Genomic DNA, 17690 nt, shown 5'->3' on the forward strand with positions numbered 1-17690 from the left:
GCTGGAGTCAGCCTCCCATAGGGCCCCGAGCACCACCTGAGAAGCCCACCGTCCGGCTTCCATGGTGCAGAAGCCACACTGAACGTTGCCTCCTCCTGCGGCCAGTCCAGGAGAGCAGCTTAGGTCCAGCAGGAGCCTGTGTCATGGACGGCCACTGTCAACGCAGCCACAGCCAGCCGGGAGCACAGCTCGTCGGCAGGGCGAGGAGGGGCGTGCCTGCCTACACCCAGCTCCTGATGCTATGGCAGTGTGTGTGTGTGTGTGTATATGTGTATATATGTATTGTGTGATATATGTGTGCATGTGTATATTTGTATATGTGTATATTTGTGTATTGTGTATCCAAATATTGCGTATATGGTTATGTGTATTATGTGTATATGTGTGTGATATATGTGTGTATGCATATATGTATGTGTGTATACGTGTGTGCATGAGTATATTGTGCATGGTATGTATGTGTGTGTGTTTATATGTGTGTGTGTATATATGTGTGGTGTGTGTATATGTGTAGGTTTATGTGTGGTGTGTGGTGTGCATATATGTGTGTGTGTGTATGTTTATGTGTGGTGTGGTGTGTGTGTGATATGTGTGTATGTGTTTATATGTGTGTGTGTGTATATGTGTGGTGTGTGTATATGTGTATGTGTGTATATGTGTAGGTTTATGTGTGGTGTGTGGTGTTCGTATATGTGTGTATGTTTATGTGTGGTGTGTGTGTGTGTGATATGTGTATGTGTTTATATGTGTATATATGTGTGTATATATGTGTGGTATGTGTATATGTGCGTGTGTGTGTGTGTGGTGTGTGTGTGTGTGATATGTGTATGTGTTTATATGTGTATATATGTGTGTATATATGCGTGGTATGTGTATATGTGCGTGTGTGTGTGTGTGGTGTGTGTGTGTGTGATATGTGTATGTGTTTATATGTGTATATATGTGTGTGTATATGCGTGGTATGTGTATATGTGCGTGTGTGTGTGTGTGTGTGTGTGTGTGTGTGTGTGTGTGTGTGGAGAATACAGAGCCACCATCCACAAGCCTGCTACCTCCTGCCAGTTGAAAGCTGAGCAGATAGGAGAGGACACAGGAAAATGTGAAGTCCATAACAGCACTGCCTGAGACCCCAGGAGTGTCCAAGTGGGAGGGGAGCTGCCAGAGGTACCCTCCAAGAGGTTTGTAAGAGGCCCAGGGGAGCAGCAGAAAAGAAAGGGCCTGCCTTGGTTTCTGTTTCCCCACATACAGGAAGGGCCCACGTCAGCCCTCTCAGGAGCTGTTTCCTCCTGGGCCTGAAAAGCTGAGAGAACCTCAAAAGCAGAACTTTGGAGAACCCTTGCTCAGCTAGAAGGGCGAGGTCTGGGCCAGGAAGGGGCACAGTCCTCCAGGCTTGATCAGCAGGACTCCTCCTCTCGCCCCCTTCCCTGTGCCCAATCCCCTCCCCACTCCAGGCTCCCAGCTCTTACTTCTCCCACAAGAACATAATCTGCTAGCAGGAAAGAAGCACCAGGAGGTTTCTAATCCTTGCCGAGAGGTTTCTCTGTTCTCTGGCCAGAAAAAATCAAATGGACATCTTATACATTAACACTTAGAACCACTCATTGGTCAGGACCTCTCACAGGTTGGTTGTCCCTGTCTCTGCTGAATGGTACAGGGCCGTCCTCCTAGAGATGCAGACCCTTAGCTTCAGACACCCCAGAAGTTTTTGATCAGCCATATCAACCCCTGACAACACAGGGTGAACAGCTGGGAGTGGCTGATCCCACAGTTTCGATGGAAGGAAGAGACCCACGGCTGCAAGCAGGGCCCTGGGCAGCTGTGAACTAACAGTCTCGCTCCTTCAGGCATCTCTCCCGGGATTAGTCTTGAGAACCATCCTGCCCTCGTGCTCAGTCTTCTGGCAGGGGTGAGGCTGAGCCCGTACCCAATGCCCAGGATTAAGCCTATGGCTCAATCAACATAACCCATCTCCCTGACCTCCATTACTGCTTCAGGGCTGGGCATGTGACCCAATGCTGGGCTTTTGCTGAAACTATTGGAAAGGGGAAATTCTTTCCTCTGAAGTTACAGAGCTGTGAGGTTCTAAGCTTGGAGCTACCCAGATCACCACTGGGGAGAGTCCGCCTGGCATCAGCGCCAAAGCAGAGGCAGCCAAGGGCAGGGCTGGAGACAGATAGCTTTGTGGCATGATGTGAGAAAGAGAAAAAAAGAAGGAAGGAAGGAAGGAGGGAGGGAAGGAGGGAGGGAGGGAAGGAAGAAAGGAAGGAAGGAAGGAAGAAAGGAAGGAAGGAAGGGAGGGAAGGAGGGAGGGAGGGAAGGGGAGGGGAGGGGAAGGAAGGGAGGAAGGAAGGAAGAGGGAGGGAGGAACGAGGGGAAAGAAGGAAGATAGATAGATACATAGATGCATAGACAAATAAAGCATAAAACAGAAAAATAAAATATTATAGCGTGTACCTGCTCACAAGAGCTAGGATCAGTCAGTCAGTAAGAGTGGGTCAAAGATTTTTTCTCCTCTTCTTTGTATTCAAATACAAAAATATAGATTTTTTCAACAGCATTTCATTGCAACATTCAGAGAAGGCATGTCAATCATTGTTAGCCTGCAGAATCAGAAAAAATGTATAATACTATAATAAAATAAATACCCAAGTTGGATGAGGCAAAATTCTCACCCATCCTTGGCTCCCAACTTTCCAGCTTATAATGGAAACAATCCTGGAATTTCATTAGACATATTATCGTGTCCATGACCTGAGACAAGGACTAAAGCTCTGTCAATGCTGGACTTCTTGGGTAAGGACCCACTGCCAGCAGAAGGGCAGGTACCCGTGTAGTGACCTCACTGGAGAGGTAAGCCCTGCCTGCGGGGGTAAGTGAGCCAAGGTCACACGGCAAGGCAAAGCAGCAGCCGTCCCAGTTTCCTGAAGGGAGGAGGGCCTGGCAATGCTACACTGGTTGGTTACAGAGTGGGGCACAGCCTCCAAATAAAAATACATCCTCACTGACCCAGGCTCCTTCAGTTTGCAGAAAAAGCAATGAGCAGGGTCATGGGGGCAGGTCGTATCGCAGGATACACGTGCACAGGACCCAGGAGTGTCAGGAGGGCTGGACTGCTTCTGAGGTGATTCCAGGAACCTCAGCAGCCTGGCTCTTGGGCCTTCACTCTGCTGCCCTCCCCTCTGTGTCTCGCCTATTCCCCCCTCTGCACCATTCTCTTTTCTCTGCCAGATATATTCCTCATGTGCTTTGCTTCTCTGCCTCACAGCTTCTGCGTATTCTTAGTTTCTGCAGGTGCCCCGTGGTGGCCCCTCCAGCCTTTCTCTAACTCAGGGCCCTTCCAACTCAACTTCTCTCTGTTAACTGCCTCAATCCCTGGGTATTTCCAAGTTCAAATTCTTTTCCAGAGAAGTGTTCAGAGAGTCCCATTCATCCCTTCACATCAGGACCAACCAGAGATTCCTGGCCAGCCTTGTTCTTATCACTTCCTATTTACCCCAGTGGTGAGTGTCTTAGTCAATTCAGGCTGCTATAGCAAAAACATCACAGTCTAAGAGGCTTACACAAGGGAAATTTCTTTCTCACGGTTCTGGAGGCTGGGAAACCCAAGATCAGGATGCTGGCAGACTCAGTCCCTGGTGAGGGCTCTGTTCCTGGTTTGCGGATGGCTGTCTTCCGTTGTAAACTCACAGGATGGAGAGCAGACGGAGAGAGGCAAGCTCTCATGTCTCTTCTTTTAAAAAAAAAAAATTTAGTTATTTACTTTGGCCGCACCAGGTCTTAGTTCTGGCCCGTGGCATCTTCGTTGCGGCATGCGGGATCTAGTTCTCAGACCACGGATGGAACCCAAGCCCCCTGCATTGGGAGCATGGAGTCTTACCCACTGGACCACCAGGGAAGCCCCTCATGTCTCTTCTTATAAGAGCACGAATCCCATCATGAGGGCTCCACCCTGGTGACTTAATTACCTCCTACGGGCCCCATCTCCTAATACCAACCCAGTGGGGATTAGGGTTTTAACATATGAATTGTGAGGGGATGCATTCAGTCAGTGAGGGAGGCATCTCCTGCCCCAAATAATACAAGATGGCCAAACACATGACATCTGACGCTGGGCAGATAATATTCATGGCAGTTTACTAGTCACATACTGTCACAGTCCGGAGGAGGACACTGCGTACCATGCAGGGCCACACGGGGGTTACACCCAGGAGCAGAGGGAACCAGCAAGAGCCGTGAGAGGCCGGCTTTGCAGCAACAAGAGGATAGTGTGTCCCTGGTTCTGCAGGAGGATGTGATGGGCTTGTTTGAACAGTTTCTGGACTAGCAGGTTAGCGGAACCCAGTAGGTTGAAGACTGGGTGGAGTGCAGCTGGTCCAGTTAAGGGGAATTGGCCAGGTGCGGGGACATATCTGGTGAGAGCTGGGAAACTCAAAGTCAGGCTTTTTGAGGCCCTGTAAGCCTCAGAAAATATCACGGCAATAAGTGAAATTTTAGGCCTTACAATGCAAGCCTCTGAAACCGCTGCCCTGGTGACAAGTGCCCACCTCAGGGAAGGAGCTGGAGCGTGGGGCAGGGTCACGTGCTACTCAACGTGGCAGCCCAGACGTGGCGACTAACACGCCAGGCGTGACAGCAAGATGGAGAGCAGTGTCATGTTTGGACACACAATGGGATAGTTCCCTAGAGGCAACCCTGAGCCCACAACTTGTATTTCATTTCTACATCAGCTTGTGCTGTGAGCACATAGCCGACACTGGGAAGAAATAACATCCTCCCGTAACTTGCTACTTCGAATTATGAAGAGTAGAAACAACCAAGTATTTCTTAGAGAAGACATAGATGCCTTCCATGCCGACACATCCACCCCTGTGAACTTGCCCGTCTTCACTTCCCTGACGCCCTTGCCCCCTCAGACCTCAGATGTCCCTGGAGCTAGCCTAACAAATGCTCCCTCGTGGACGCCATTGCTGACTGCCCATCCCTCGTCCATCACCATATTTTGAAAACCCCAATTGCCCCATGTTCCTTCAAGATTCCTCCTAATGCCCCTGACCTTAGCCCCGACCCCTTTGCACCCAGAACACCAGGCTGCTGGTCACAGTCACTGAAGGAAAACGTCCCCTCCCCAGGACCCTAAAGAGGACACCTAACTAGGACCCCAAGGAGGGGAGGGCCGCTCTGCTGAGCCCACCCCACACTCACACCGCACCCTTTCTGCTTCCTCTCTGCTCCTCTCCTGTCTGGTGCGGGCCTGGATTCCTGCCTCGGCCCCTGGATGGGGGATTTGGACCCGATGTCTGTGATCACGGTCTCTGTGAAGAGTGGGAAACCTGATGTGTCTCCCCATCGGGAGCAAAGGCAGAGAACAAAAGATGGTCCATGAACATCTGGGAGGAAAGACCACCAGGAGGGTCGTGACACTGCAGACACTGCAGTGCTAGCTCTGCTGCATTTCAATAAAAGCCAGAGATCAGTACCACTCATATTTCATGGCATTTCTGGGGCTGGAACATTCCTACTCTGTTATTTTGAACCCCCAACTGTTTCCTGAGGACACCCCAGAACTTCATGTCCGGGAGAGCAGATGTTGTTCCCCGCACATTCACCTGTACCCGCGGGAAGAAAACAACAAAAGAGATTGACCTTTTCCCAGGCAGCATTTTATTCTAATGAAGCTCAGAGGTGCCCTCTTCACTGAAGGCCCCTTCCCCTGCCCTCTGGGGAGAGAGGAGATGCAGAAGAAAGAGGAGGGGAGGCAGAAGGGCTCGGCAGACGGACTGGGTCCCAGAGTTTAGCGAGTGAGGGGGAGGGAGAAGCGCATGGACGCTGGTCCAGCTCTAAGGAGATACATTCCCATGTCAGCCCGAGATCTGAACCAGTCAAGCCCGTCCCAGGGAGGAAGGGTCTCAGATCTCAGAGGATGTGGATGTAGGGGGCGATGGGTACATGACATGAACAGGGTCTCCAAGAGCAGAGCTCTTCCCACTGAGAACACAGCCACCTCAGCAGGCAACTGGGAATTCTGGGGAGTCAACCAGAAAAGCCCTGAGTCTCAGTCTCCAGACAATTGCTTGGGTGGTCGAAGCGACTTTCATGCAGTGAAGATGAGGCTTCTCTGAAGGGATGGGACGCCCCAGGGTGCTGCCCCAGATTGCAGGTTCTGATTCACCTCACTGGGTGAATTAGTGAACTTCTAATCCTCTCCACCCTCAGCTCCCATTTCAACCCAAGATCTCCTTTCCATTTCAGCTGACTCTGTGGGGTCAGAGAACTCCTAGCCAAGGCAGATAGACTCCCGGATGCCTTCAAGACAATTTCGAAACAAGAAAAATTAAAGTTCAAAATCACCCTGGAGTATGAAGGAGAGAGCCGCATTTCCTTGAATTCAACAAGCATTGGAGTTTAAAGTTCGAGCTTGGGCGCCAGTCCTGACATGGTTCTGATGGCATGTAGGGTCGTTCAGAGATAAAAAGAAATTCATTGTCACAGGAGGCATCATTCCATGACTGCGATGAGGACATCTTTATATCGGCACAGTGTTCATTGTTCCCAGTGTTGTTGGGCTCACCTGGAATCCAGAACCTATGAAAGGAAAAAAACAAAGAAAAACGTATTTCCAATGAATAACTGAGAGAGTTCAACCCCAGCTTTGGTGCCGGTTGATAGCATCTCAAGTTTTCCCATGCCTGAGAGGAAGGGGACCAGTGATCTGTCAACCTCTAAGCCTGCAATCACCCCCCAAGTCAGGGCCACACCAGCCCACAACTCTCAAGGCCCTACGGGAACACACAGTGCAAAGACCTAAACTTAGAACGAGGTCCCTGCCAAGTCTGGGTGGACGGCCATGGTGCCAAACCCCAGAGGGCACTGAGAGGCCATGAATTTGTCCCGTTTCACGGCCAATTAGTGGCAGAGGTCAGCTAGATCTCTGTTCAATGCTCCTGCCGCCCGAGGATGGGGAAGAATCACAAACCCTGTGGTCAGTAGGAACTATCACTCCACTCTTCATGCCCTGGCCCTGGCCCAAGAAAGTCAGTCTGGGAAGGAGGGTTCTTGGGGCTTACTTCACACTCTGGACCTTGTTGAACAGCGAGTTATCCACCCAGTACCAGTACCCCTCACTCCCTGCTTTGCTCAGCCGATCCAATAGAGAAGTCCGCCTGCAGTCCTGTAGAGAAACTCCTGCAGAGAGACAGAATGAGCAGAGGTGCTGCCACGACTCCGAGTTGGAGCATCTGTCTCTCTGGGTGTTCTTCACCCATCCTCAGCGACAGCCCCTGAACCCACAGACACAGGGTTAGGACTCTAGACTCTGACTCCAGAGCCCACGATCTCACCTGCTCTGCTAGCCCACCTCCAGATGAAAGGAGCTCGTTCAATATTCTGCCTCAACAGGTACGGGACTTCTTGGGTTAGACAGTGTCATTAATTCTATTCACAAATATTTCTATTTTCTGGGCACATGGAAAGATTGTACTACCCTGCCCTCTTTGAAGCTACAAATACTACAGCATTTATTTGGTCAATGAAATGTGAGCTGAAGCGATGTCCGTTGCTTCGAGCAGAAGCTTTAAGAGCCAACACACAATGTGCCATGTTCCCTTTTCTCACCTCAGCAATTGTGGAAACATATGTTGAGATGAAATCTCCTTTGACCTAAGCCCTGAGTAACCACAGTGAGCAGAACCCTTTGCTGACCCTCATTGGACATGCAGTGTACAAGTGAGAAGTAATTCTGAAGAATTACTGATATTTGGGGATTTTTGTCACTGCAGCATAATCTTGCCCATCCTGCCTGATACAGCTACCAATACACCCCTTTCCTAGAGCCCACAGGACAGCACTCACCTGTTCACTCTCTGAGGTCACTGAAGTCAAGTGTGAATCCCTGGACAAGCAGAACTGCTGGGCACTGTACCAGGTCCTTGTGACTTGAGAAGAGTAATAGAAGTTCCCCCTGAAGTACTTCCAGCCTTGAGAAACCATCTGTAGGATGTCATCTGGAGAACAAGAGTGAAATATGTACTCTGGTGTTCCTGTTTTCTCTGGTGCTGGCTAGGGATCCTTGAGTGGGATCCCAGAGACAGAGTGAATGGGGCTGGGCTCTGGGGGTCTTTGGGTCCTTGTGTAGGAGCTTGGGGACATTCCCTCAGATCCTGAAAGTCTGACTGAGATTGGTAGAGTCTCTGGGCTCAGAGAGGGGAGAGCGAGAGAGGCTGAATCAGGAATCTGTCTCTCTTGTGAGGAGGAGTAATTTTCCATTGGCCATCACAAGTGTCTGAGCCCCTGGGCTCTAGGTAGAGACTAATGGAAAATGGCTGGCTTTGGATCAGGACAAAGAGACTCCCTAATGCCTTCATATTCTATGCCTTGGTGTGGGAACCCTGGCTGGTCCCTAGTGCCTTCTCTCCTGAACAGCCCCTAAGCCCTCCCCAAACCCAGTGCTGAGCCCTCTCTTCTTAACTTTCCAGCCATGGCTGCCCTGCTCCTCTCTCCCTTCCCTTCACACACACCAGCCCAGTGATGTCATGCCTAAGACTGGCAAGGTCCCACGGGCCACTGGTCAACTTGCAACGTTCTTTTCTGAGTCACGTACTTTGCTGTTGCAACAACTGGCTGATATTCTCCAAACCTCCCTGGAGTCCCCGGACCTTTGCGTTTAAAGCACTGGCTTTATCCAAATCTCTTTTTAGCTCCGGGATTTGAGCATTGAACTTATCGACTTCTTCCCAACTACTTGTTAGCATCTGCAGCCATGCATTGGCTTCCTTCACGCTGGTTTCCAACCTCCGGATCTGAGAACGCACACGATCCAGGCTGGCATTCACCATCTGGACCTGAAAGCCAGCTGCCGCCACGCCACCTCTATTCCTCTTTATTTCAGAGCTCAGGGTGCTGATGTTGTCCACACGACCTTTCAGCAACTGGGCATTGGTCTTGACATCCGATACTGTGCCCATAAACCAGGGATCTGGATACGAGACAGTCAAGAGGTCAGCCAAGGGGATCCCCAGGGACTGGAGTGGGGCTGTTGCCAGGGTAATAAAAGGAAGGGGAGGGAAGGGATGGGCTCAAGCTTCCCAAGGACCCAACCCAAGGAGCAGTTGCCTACCCTCCACTCATTCATAATGAATTCATTCAACAAACATGCGATGGGCGCCTTCCGTGCACCAGGAACTCTGGGAGAGGCAGATCATGCAAAGATCGACAAAACACGGGCTCTCTGTTAGAGACTCTCACGGGTAAGCAGAAGAGGGGGTTAGAATCCAGTTCTAAATTTTCTTTGCATGTTCACGGCGCATTTGGTAAAGGGATGCCTTCAAACACCACTTTGTCGTATTTCCCATGTCCCTCTAGGCCGCACGGCTTATGACTACCCATAAGCCCCTCGCGGCTATGGAAGGGAGAGCCTATGCAGACTTCTAATCTGGAGGTGATCTCTTCTCCAGAGAATACAAAAAGGGAGAATTACGAAACCACTTCTTCTCTTCCCCTGTCCCACCCCCTGTCACACTCTGTTCAGGCCACAGGCCACAGAGGAAACCAAAAATAAGCCAAGTGGGCTCAAAGCAGAGGAGACTCTGCTCAAGTCCAAGACCAAGTCCAAGTCCAAGACCAAATATGTCCCGAGGCCTTGAAGGGAGAGTGCAGATGTTCCCTCCACCTGCTTTCTGGAGACCTAATGAGAGGAAGAAGAAGCAGAGGCCATGAGGCTTGGCAAAGCCAGAAGAGGGAGAAAGATACATCACACATCCAGTGAAGAAGTAGGAAGTCTCCCTTGACATGACCTTTGTGGGAGCAGGAGAGTGAAGAGAAGGGGTCCTGTGGTGGGGGGGCAGTGATCCCTAACACTAACCCTAACCCTAACCCTAACCTGTTGGCCAGGTTCTCCATCTAGTCAGTTAGGGCTGAGGATACAGTTGGGACACCATCCCTTGTGGGGTCAGGAAACATCATGCTCACTGTTGGGGGCTACCCACAAGGCTCTCGATCAAAGGGACACGAAACTCAGAGAGGAAGGAGGAAATGACACAGGATGAAGATGGGCGAACATTTCTTGGGGACTAAAGAGCGTGTCCTAGAGCACAAGCATGCTGATCCCCGTCAGGAAAATCTCCCCAGAATTGTAAAGGAAGGAGCAGCAGCTGATCTTACGGGGGACGGCGGGGGTGTGGAGGTGGGAGGGGACTCTCTGACTGCACATGGAAAGAGGGGAAACAAGACAAATGAAAAAGCCAGAGGCAGGAGAGACCACCAGAGAGCGGGGGAGAGAGGGAGCCGACTGGCCATGGAGAAGGATGGAGCCCAGGTGGAAGCTGAGGACTTACAGAGAATGGCCTGCAGCAGGACGGAGGCGACCAGGACCAGCATCAGGAAGATGACTGCAGCACGGACTGTGAGAAGTCTTCCCAGAACCAGAGATGGACGCGTCTTGGGAGGAGGCTCTGCAGGAAGAAGAGGAGAGCGTTTGTTGGACCAGCAAACTGTGGGTTTGGGCACAGAGCCCTGAGCAGATTCTGCACCGTAACCCTCCTGGCACAGGTGCTCCCGGCCAGCTCTCTCCCCAAAGTCCTTTTATCTAGAGGAAAAGGGAAGTGACCCCCAGAAGTCATTGTGTTATCCCAAAGTTCCCCATTCTGGCTTAAGCACCTAGGCTACAGCTCGGTTCTCTCCTCAAGGGCCTGAGCTTTCAGGAAGAGGCCATTTGTCATCTTCTCCAGGGGGTCTATTACATGGGCACTTTAACTACCTTGTCCTCAGGCTAAGCTTTTTCTAAGACGGCTCTCATCCATCTTCCATCCTGCCTTCCATTCACCCCACAGATACATATTGAATGCCTTCTAGATACCAGGCACTGTGCTAGGACTGAGACACAAAGCTGAAGAACTCACAGTCCTTGTACTCAAAGAGCTCACCATCTGGCAAGAAAGCAGACCTGAGCATATAAATTACAATACAGGGTGATAAGCATAACGATAGAAGAATATGCACAGTTCAAGGGAAATACAGAGACTGGAGTAATTTTAAGAAGTTCCGGGTAGAGGGATTAACATATTGGAAAGTATGGAGTGCCTGGCAAATTATAGGTAGTTTGGCACTGTTGGAGTATAGAGTATCAATATATGACCTGAGCAGGGAGGGCCTGGGCTAAGGAGGCACCTGGGGTCAGATCATAAAGATCCTTTTGGGTCGTGTTAAAGAGCTTGAACTCTGGCTTATAGGTGATGTGGAGCCAGTGAAGGACTTTAGGCAGGAGAGAGACAAGGACAGGAACACTGAAGAAAAATCAGCCTGATCGTGGTGAGGGGCAGAGATCAGGGTGTGGGGAATCTGGAAGCAGGGAGACCAGTAAGCAGACCACTGCAAAAAAATATTCTACTTCTGTTTAGGGCATCTTAGATGATAGAATATCCCTCTATAAAATGGGGCTTGGAGATTCAAACTAAATGTACGATTTGGCTTCTCCTCTCTGCTTCCTGCATTTGTGAGGGTCTCAGACAATGTGGGAGGCCCAGCAATATCAGACCAGGAGCTGCTCTTTCATTCATGGGAGATGCTTAGGGCAGAGAGGAGCTGATTTGGGGCTCCATGAGGGACTAAGTTTTCTCCTGGGAAGCTTCTGACACTTTGAAGAAATCTGCCACATCTGAGAAACCTGGTATATAACAGATTCTAAACAAATATTTCTTGGAAGGTAGGAAAGAGAGGAAGAGAGGGAGAAAAGGAGAAGAAGAAGGAAGTCAGTCCAGTTAATTGGATGGATTGATGGATGGATGGATGAGTGGATAGATAGATGGAAGATGGATGGATGGAAAATGGATGGATGGAAAATGGATGGATGGATGGATGGAAGATGGATGAATAGATGAAAGAGAAATGAATAGAATAATTGATGGCTGGTCATGACTCAACTCTGAGATTCCAGCCTGTGGACTGGAATCTGTCTTCTGGAAGCTACTGCATCTTTCTGTGGCCTCCAGCAGTTCTCATTCATTCCCATAGTAAAGGCATGAGGCAAGTGTGGTTTTAAACCTTACCCAAAAATGCATAACAACTCTGGCCACAGGACTAGAAACCTGACCGGGCTTCCCTGACCCTGAGCCATGGAGCTGGATGACAGGTTGGTGTCAGGGACCAAGGCTGGAGGCTAAATGGTCAGGGCCAAGGAGATCACTACCTTTACTTGCAGAGGCTTCTACTGCCTTTGATATTGGAGAGGATCCCAGCTCCCTCTCTGACCAGTTCATTGTGATTACAGACCCATTGCTGCTCCCCTCTCCAGGCTGAATAGGCCTCAGACTAGAGCTGTTTCTCTGACTGGTTGAGGGAAACCAGAGAAGACTCCACACCACCCTTTCCAAGTGTTGGGAAGGAAGCTGGATCACAAGGGTGGTGTTCCTCTCATCCTGTCTCATTTCCTCCCTACCCACATAACGTCCAGGCCCGCCGTCTGCTCTGAGCTTTGACGTTAGCTAACCCCACAAACTGAAGGCCTCACTCCTAATTCACTGCCAGTCTCTGAACATTTATAACCACGCCTGTTCTCTTCAAGCCACTCACCTAGTTGAAGAGCCTTGGTTCTACCAGGGCTCAGAAGGAGTCAGAATGTTCTGTTTCTGGGCTCTCAGGCTTGTTACCCAGCCTAATCCCAGGATCACGTCAGCCCTTCTGCTCCTGGTTCCTGGCCTCACATCCACGTCCCAGGGCCTGGGGATGGAGAATCCCCAGGATCCAAGTTACTTTGGATTCTTGGTAGAAAGTACCACTGGGGTCCTGGTCTCCTCCTGAGGCATCTGAGGGAGAGCAGCTGCCACATAACACCTTGGAATGTCTGTCCCCTTCCCTCTCTGTTGAAAAGTTGACTTTCCCCAACCTCTTCTGTTATGTAGCATGAGTGATTGGTAGAATGCCCATGTGCCCTCCCAGTGGTCCCAGGAAAGGATCTGGAAGCCTCGCCAAGCTGGGACGGGACTCACTGCGTAAGATGGGACTGGGCTTGGAGGGCATTTACTCCAAGTGATGGAAATGGAGGCTTCAGGTGAGTGTTCTGCTGATAGCTGTACAAAAGGCTGATCCAGCATGAGGGAGATAGGCAAGAAGCAACCGCAATCCTGTGGGCCCTCTGGGGTTTCGGAGATGGTTTCTGTAAAAGTCCTGACCATGAGGAGTTTCATTTCCCACTTTGCAGGGTCATGAGCTATTTTCCTCTGGCCATGCTTATCCGCAGGTATTTCCTGAGCAGTCTCCCGGAAAAGACCAAGTGGGAGGTGGGTGCCTCAGCCTCACTTTCCAGCCAGGAAGGAGGGCGATTCTCCCAGACATTTAGGAGATCCCCGCTCTTCCAAACAGAGGAGGAACTTTGGGCCAGATCTAGAGTGACCAAAAATCACTGCTGTGATGAGAGAGAGGGAAGTCAGTGCTCATGTTTCTGTTGCCCCACTGCCATGCTCCTGGGGTTCTAAGGCCTCCTCTGGATAAGGATGGAGGAAGGAAACAGTTTGGCCGCTCTCCCCTTCTCTGGTTGGGACTCTCCTTATGCTTGGAGGTAGACCATAGGCATAATCAATGGGAGTGGAAAACAGACCACTGTTTGAAATGCCCCAGCAGTGCTGGGGGTCATCTCCAAGGAGTGGTGATCTGAGTCCCTCCATCCAAGGCACAGAGGAAACTAAAGTAGACAACAAACCAGGGAGAGGGGTTGGAGGAGGCTGGGAGGAAGGGAGGGGAGGGGAGAATGAGATGAGAAAGGAGAGAGTTACGACAGCTGGTCAGACTGATTCATAGGGGACTCCTGTATATAATGTGATGCAGTATTTGACCAGCAGGTCCCAGATAACCAAAGGATTCCATGCCACTCTCTGGATGTGTGCCCTGGGAACAGGGGATAGGGCAGAGAAACCAAGAAGAAAGAAATGGTAGGTGGGGCCCTTCAACCATCCTTTCCTCTAGAATGCCTGCTCTGCACCAGCTGCAAAGAGAAAGAAAACCATGGACCCTGCCCTCAGAAACAGTGCTTCTCTTGGGAAAACACGGCATCCATCATCCCAGGGAGAAGGGAAGACTTTCCCAAGACTACAGGGGGCCTCCCCAGCTCTCTCTTGACCCTGGGAATGAGTTCCTCTTTTTTAGAACATTGTGTGAGGGCAATGTTTCTCTGGCACAGTGACAATGGGCTAGACCTCAGTGAACAGGCAGTTACGTCTGGGGCGATCGTAAATAATGTGGTATGGATATGGGGGGCCACCTGGCTGCATGGAAAGATCACTGTGTGCCAGGCAGAGGAGGCTGCTCTGAACTATCAGGGTCAAAGAGCCCTTGCCTGTGTCCTTAGTGAGAGGGCAAACTCATGGCAGGAAAGTAACACAGGGCTCTCGGGAAAAGTATGCGTAGTTTCCTTTTGTATCTTTTATTTCTTTATTAATGATATTCATTATAGAAAAAAATCCAGGCGAGTGAAAAGAAAAAAAAAAGTATCTACCATACAGAAAAAAAAAGCTGTACACACAGTTCATTCTTCCTATCTACATGTATGTATATATATATTTACATCTATATCCATAGCTATACCTAACTATAACTGTGTATATATTTATATAAGTATTGAATGGGACAGCTCCTGTATCTTTTCCCCAGCATCATTCCCATCTCCATTTCTGATACGAAGAGTCCCCTTCCTTTGGGAAACTACGCCCCCTTCTCACCCCCCACTTCGCTTGGCTCAGAGCCAGTGTCCACAGGTTGAGTTTTTAACACAACCCATTACTCTGACATTGAGTCTTCTGCTTCCTGCTTCCACTTTTAAGGCCTCTTACATTGGGCCCACCCAGATAATCCAGGATAGTTTCCGTATCTTAAAGCAAGCTTATTTATTTATTTAGCCGTGTCACAAGGCTTGTGGGATCTTAGTTCTCTGACCTGGGACTGAGCCCACACCCTCGGCAGTGAAAGCACCAAGTCCTAACCACTGGACCATCAGGGAATTCTTAAAGCCAGCTTACTAGCAGCCTTAATTCCACTTTGCCATGTAACTTAATGTTCTTCCAGGTTCTGGGATTACGATGTGGACATCTTTGTGGCCATTATTGTACCTACCACACTTCCTCACCATATTAAGTTAGGGTAGCCTTAACAGAAATTTTGGTATATATCCCTGAAGTTTGAGAGATAAACAGGCTGGTACTTGACACATGAATGAAAGGTCTAAGGCCTTCAGTCGGTGATAATAAATAAATAGTAGGATGGGACTTCCCTGGTGGCACAGTAGTTGAGAGTCCGCCTGCCAATGCAGGGGTCATGGGTTCAATCCCTGGTCTGGTAGGATCCTACATGCCTCAGAACAACTAAGCCTGCGAGCCACAACTGCTGAGCACGTGTGCCCCAACTACTGAGCCCACACGCTGCAACTACTGAAGCTGGCAGGCTCTAGGGCCCACATGCCGCAGCCGCTGAGCCTGTGTGCTGCAACTGCTGAGGCCCGCGTGCCTAGAGCCCATGTTCTGCAACAGGAGAGGCCACCGCAATGAGAAGCCCATGCACCGCAATGAAGAGTGGCCTCCGCTCGCTGCAACTAGACAAAGCCTACAAGCAGCAACGAAGACCCAATGCAGCCAAAAGTCTTTTTATAAAATTAAAAAATAAATAAATAGTAGGATAAACAAACTGTGTTACTTCTAAACAATGGAATATTATTCAGCACTAAAAAGAAATGAGCTATCATGGTACTGAAAGAAAAACAGATACATAGGTCAGTGAAACAACTGAGAGCCCAGAAATAAACCCACACATATATGGACAATTAATTTATACAGACAAGCAAAGAATATACAAGAGAAAGAATAGTCTCTTCAATAAATGATGTTGGGGAAACTGGACAGCCACATGCAAAAAAAAATGAAACTAGACCACTATCTCACACTATACATAAAAATCAACCCAAAGTGGATTAAAGACTTGAATGTAAGCCATAAAACTCCTAGAAGAAAACATAGGCAGTACACTCTTTTTGACATCAGTCTTAACAATATCTTTCTGGATGTGTCTCCTCAGGCAAGGGAAACAAAAGCAAAAATAAGCAAATGGAACTACAACAAACGAAAAATCTTCTGCACAGCAAAGGAAACCATCAACAAAATGAAAAGACAACCAACCATTTGCAAATGATATATCTGATAAGGGGTTAATATCCAAAAAATATAGAGAACTTATACAACTCAACACCAATAACAAAATCAACTTGGTTAAAAAAATGGGTAGAGGGCTTCCCTGGTGGCGCAGTGGTTGAGAGTCCGCCTGCCGATGCAGGGGACACGGGTTCGTGCCCCGGTCCAGGAAGATCCCACATGCCGCGGAGCAGCTGGGCCCGTGAGCCATGGCCGCTGAGCCTGCGCGTCCGGAGCCTGTGCTCCGCAACGGGAGAGGCCACAACACTGAGAGGTCTGCGTACTGCAAAAAAAAAAAAAAAAAAAATTTCTGTCTGTTATTTTCACAGATGTAGAAAACAAATTTACGGTTACCAAAGGGGAAAGGTGGGGGAGGGATAAATTAGGAGCTTGGGATTAACAGACACATATTACTATAAAAGAGACAAACAACAAGGACCTAGTATATAGTACAAGGAATTATGTTCAATATCTTGTAATCACCTATAATGGAAAAGAATCTGCAAAAGAATATATATCTCTTTGCTGTATACTTGAAACTAATACACATTGTAAATCAACTGTACTTCAATAAAAATTTTTTTTAATAAAATCAATTTATCCTTGGATTCAAAAAATAAAAATAAATGAGCCATCAAGCCATGAAAGGAGAGGGAGGAAACTTAAAAGTAAATCATTAAGTGAAAGAAGCCAATGTGAAAAGGCTACATACTGTATGGTTCCAATTCTATGGTATTCTGGAAAAGACAAAACTATGGATACAGTAAAAAGACCAGTGGTTGCCAGGGGTTATGGGGGAGGGAGGGATGAATAGGTGAAGCACAGGATTTTTAGGGCAGTGAAACTACTCTGTGTGATACAGTAATAGTGGATACATGTCATTACACATTTGTCAAAACCCATAAAATGTACGACAACAGGAGCTCACACTATTGTGAACTATGGACTTTGAGTGATAACGATGCGTCGAGCAGGCTCATCGATTGTAACGAATGCACCGCTCTGGTGGGGTGTGTTGAGAGTGGAACAGGCTGGAGGCGCCCTCTAGAGGCAGGGAGTATGTGAGAACGCTCCATACTTTCTGCTCAATTTTGCGGTAAACCTAAAACTGCTCTAAAAAATAATCTATTTTAAAAGAAGGGGAGGGACTTCCCTGGTGGCACACTAGTTAAGAATCCATCTGCCAATGCAGGGAACATGGGTTCGAGCCCTGGTGCATGAAGATACCAAATGCCGCGGAGCAACTAAGCCCGTGGGCCATAACTACTGAGCCTGTGCTCTAGAGCCCACACCGCAACAACTGAAACCCGCGCACTCTAGGGCCCACGTGCCACAACTACTGAGCCCGCATGCTGCAACTACTGAAACCCATGCGCCTAGAGCCCATGCTCTGCAACAAGAGAAGAACCAGCAATGAGAAGCCCAAACACTGCAACGAGGAGTAGCACCCGCTTGCTGCAACTAGAGAAAGCTATGTGCAGCAACGAAGACCCAATGCAACCAAAAATAAATAAAATTTTTTTAAAAAAA

The 17690-nt window shown here is 49.0% G+C and overlaps 1 protein-coding gene across 1 annotated transcript; it reads right to left on the minus strand.

Moving 5' to 3' along the window:
* Positions 1 to 5752: 5752 nt before the first annotated feature.
* CD207 (CD207 molecule) lies at positions 5753 to 15109 on the minus strand (the record flags this gene model as incomplete). The annotated part of the gene is given in 7 exon segments (XM_082672753.1): positions 5753 to 6582; positions 7065 to 7137; positions 7140 to 7182; positions 7849 to 8000; positions 8597 to 8971; positions 10329 to 10445; positions 15094 to 15109. Coding segments are annotated over 7 exon segments (1014 nt in total). The 3' UTR covers positions 5753 to 6344.
* Between the last annotated feature and the right edge of the window lie 2581 nt (positions 15110 to 17690).

This window comes from Grampus griseus (genome assembly GCF_964374135.1).
Source record: "Grampus griseus genome assembly, chromosome: 15".
Classification (NCBI taxonomy): Eukaryota; Metazoa; Chordata; class Mammalia; order Artiodactyla; family Delphinidae; genus Grampus; species Grampus griseus.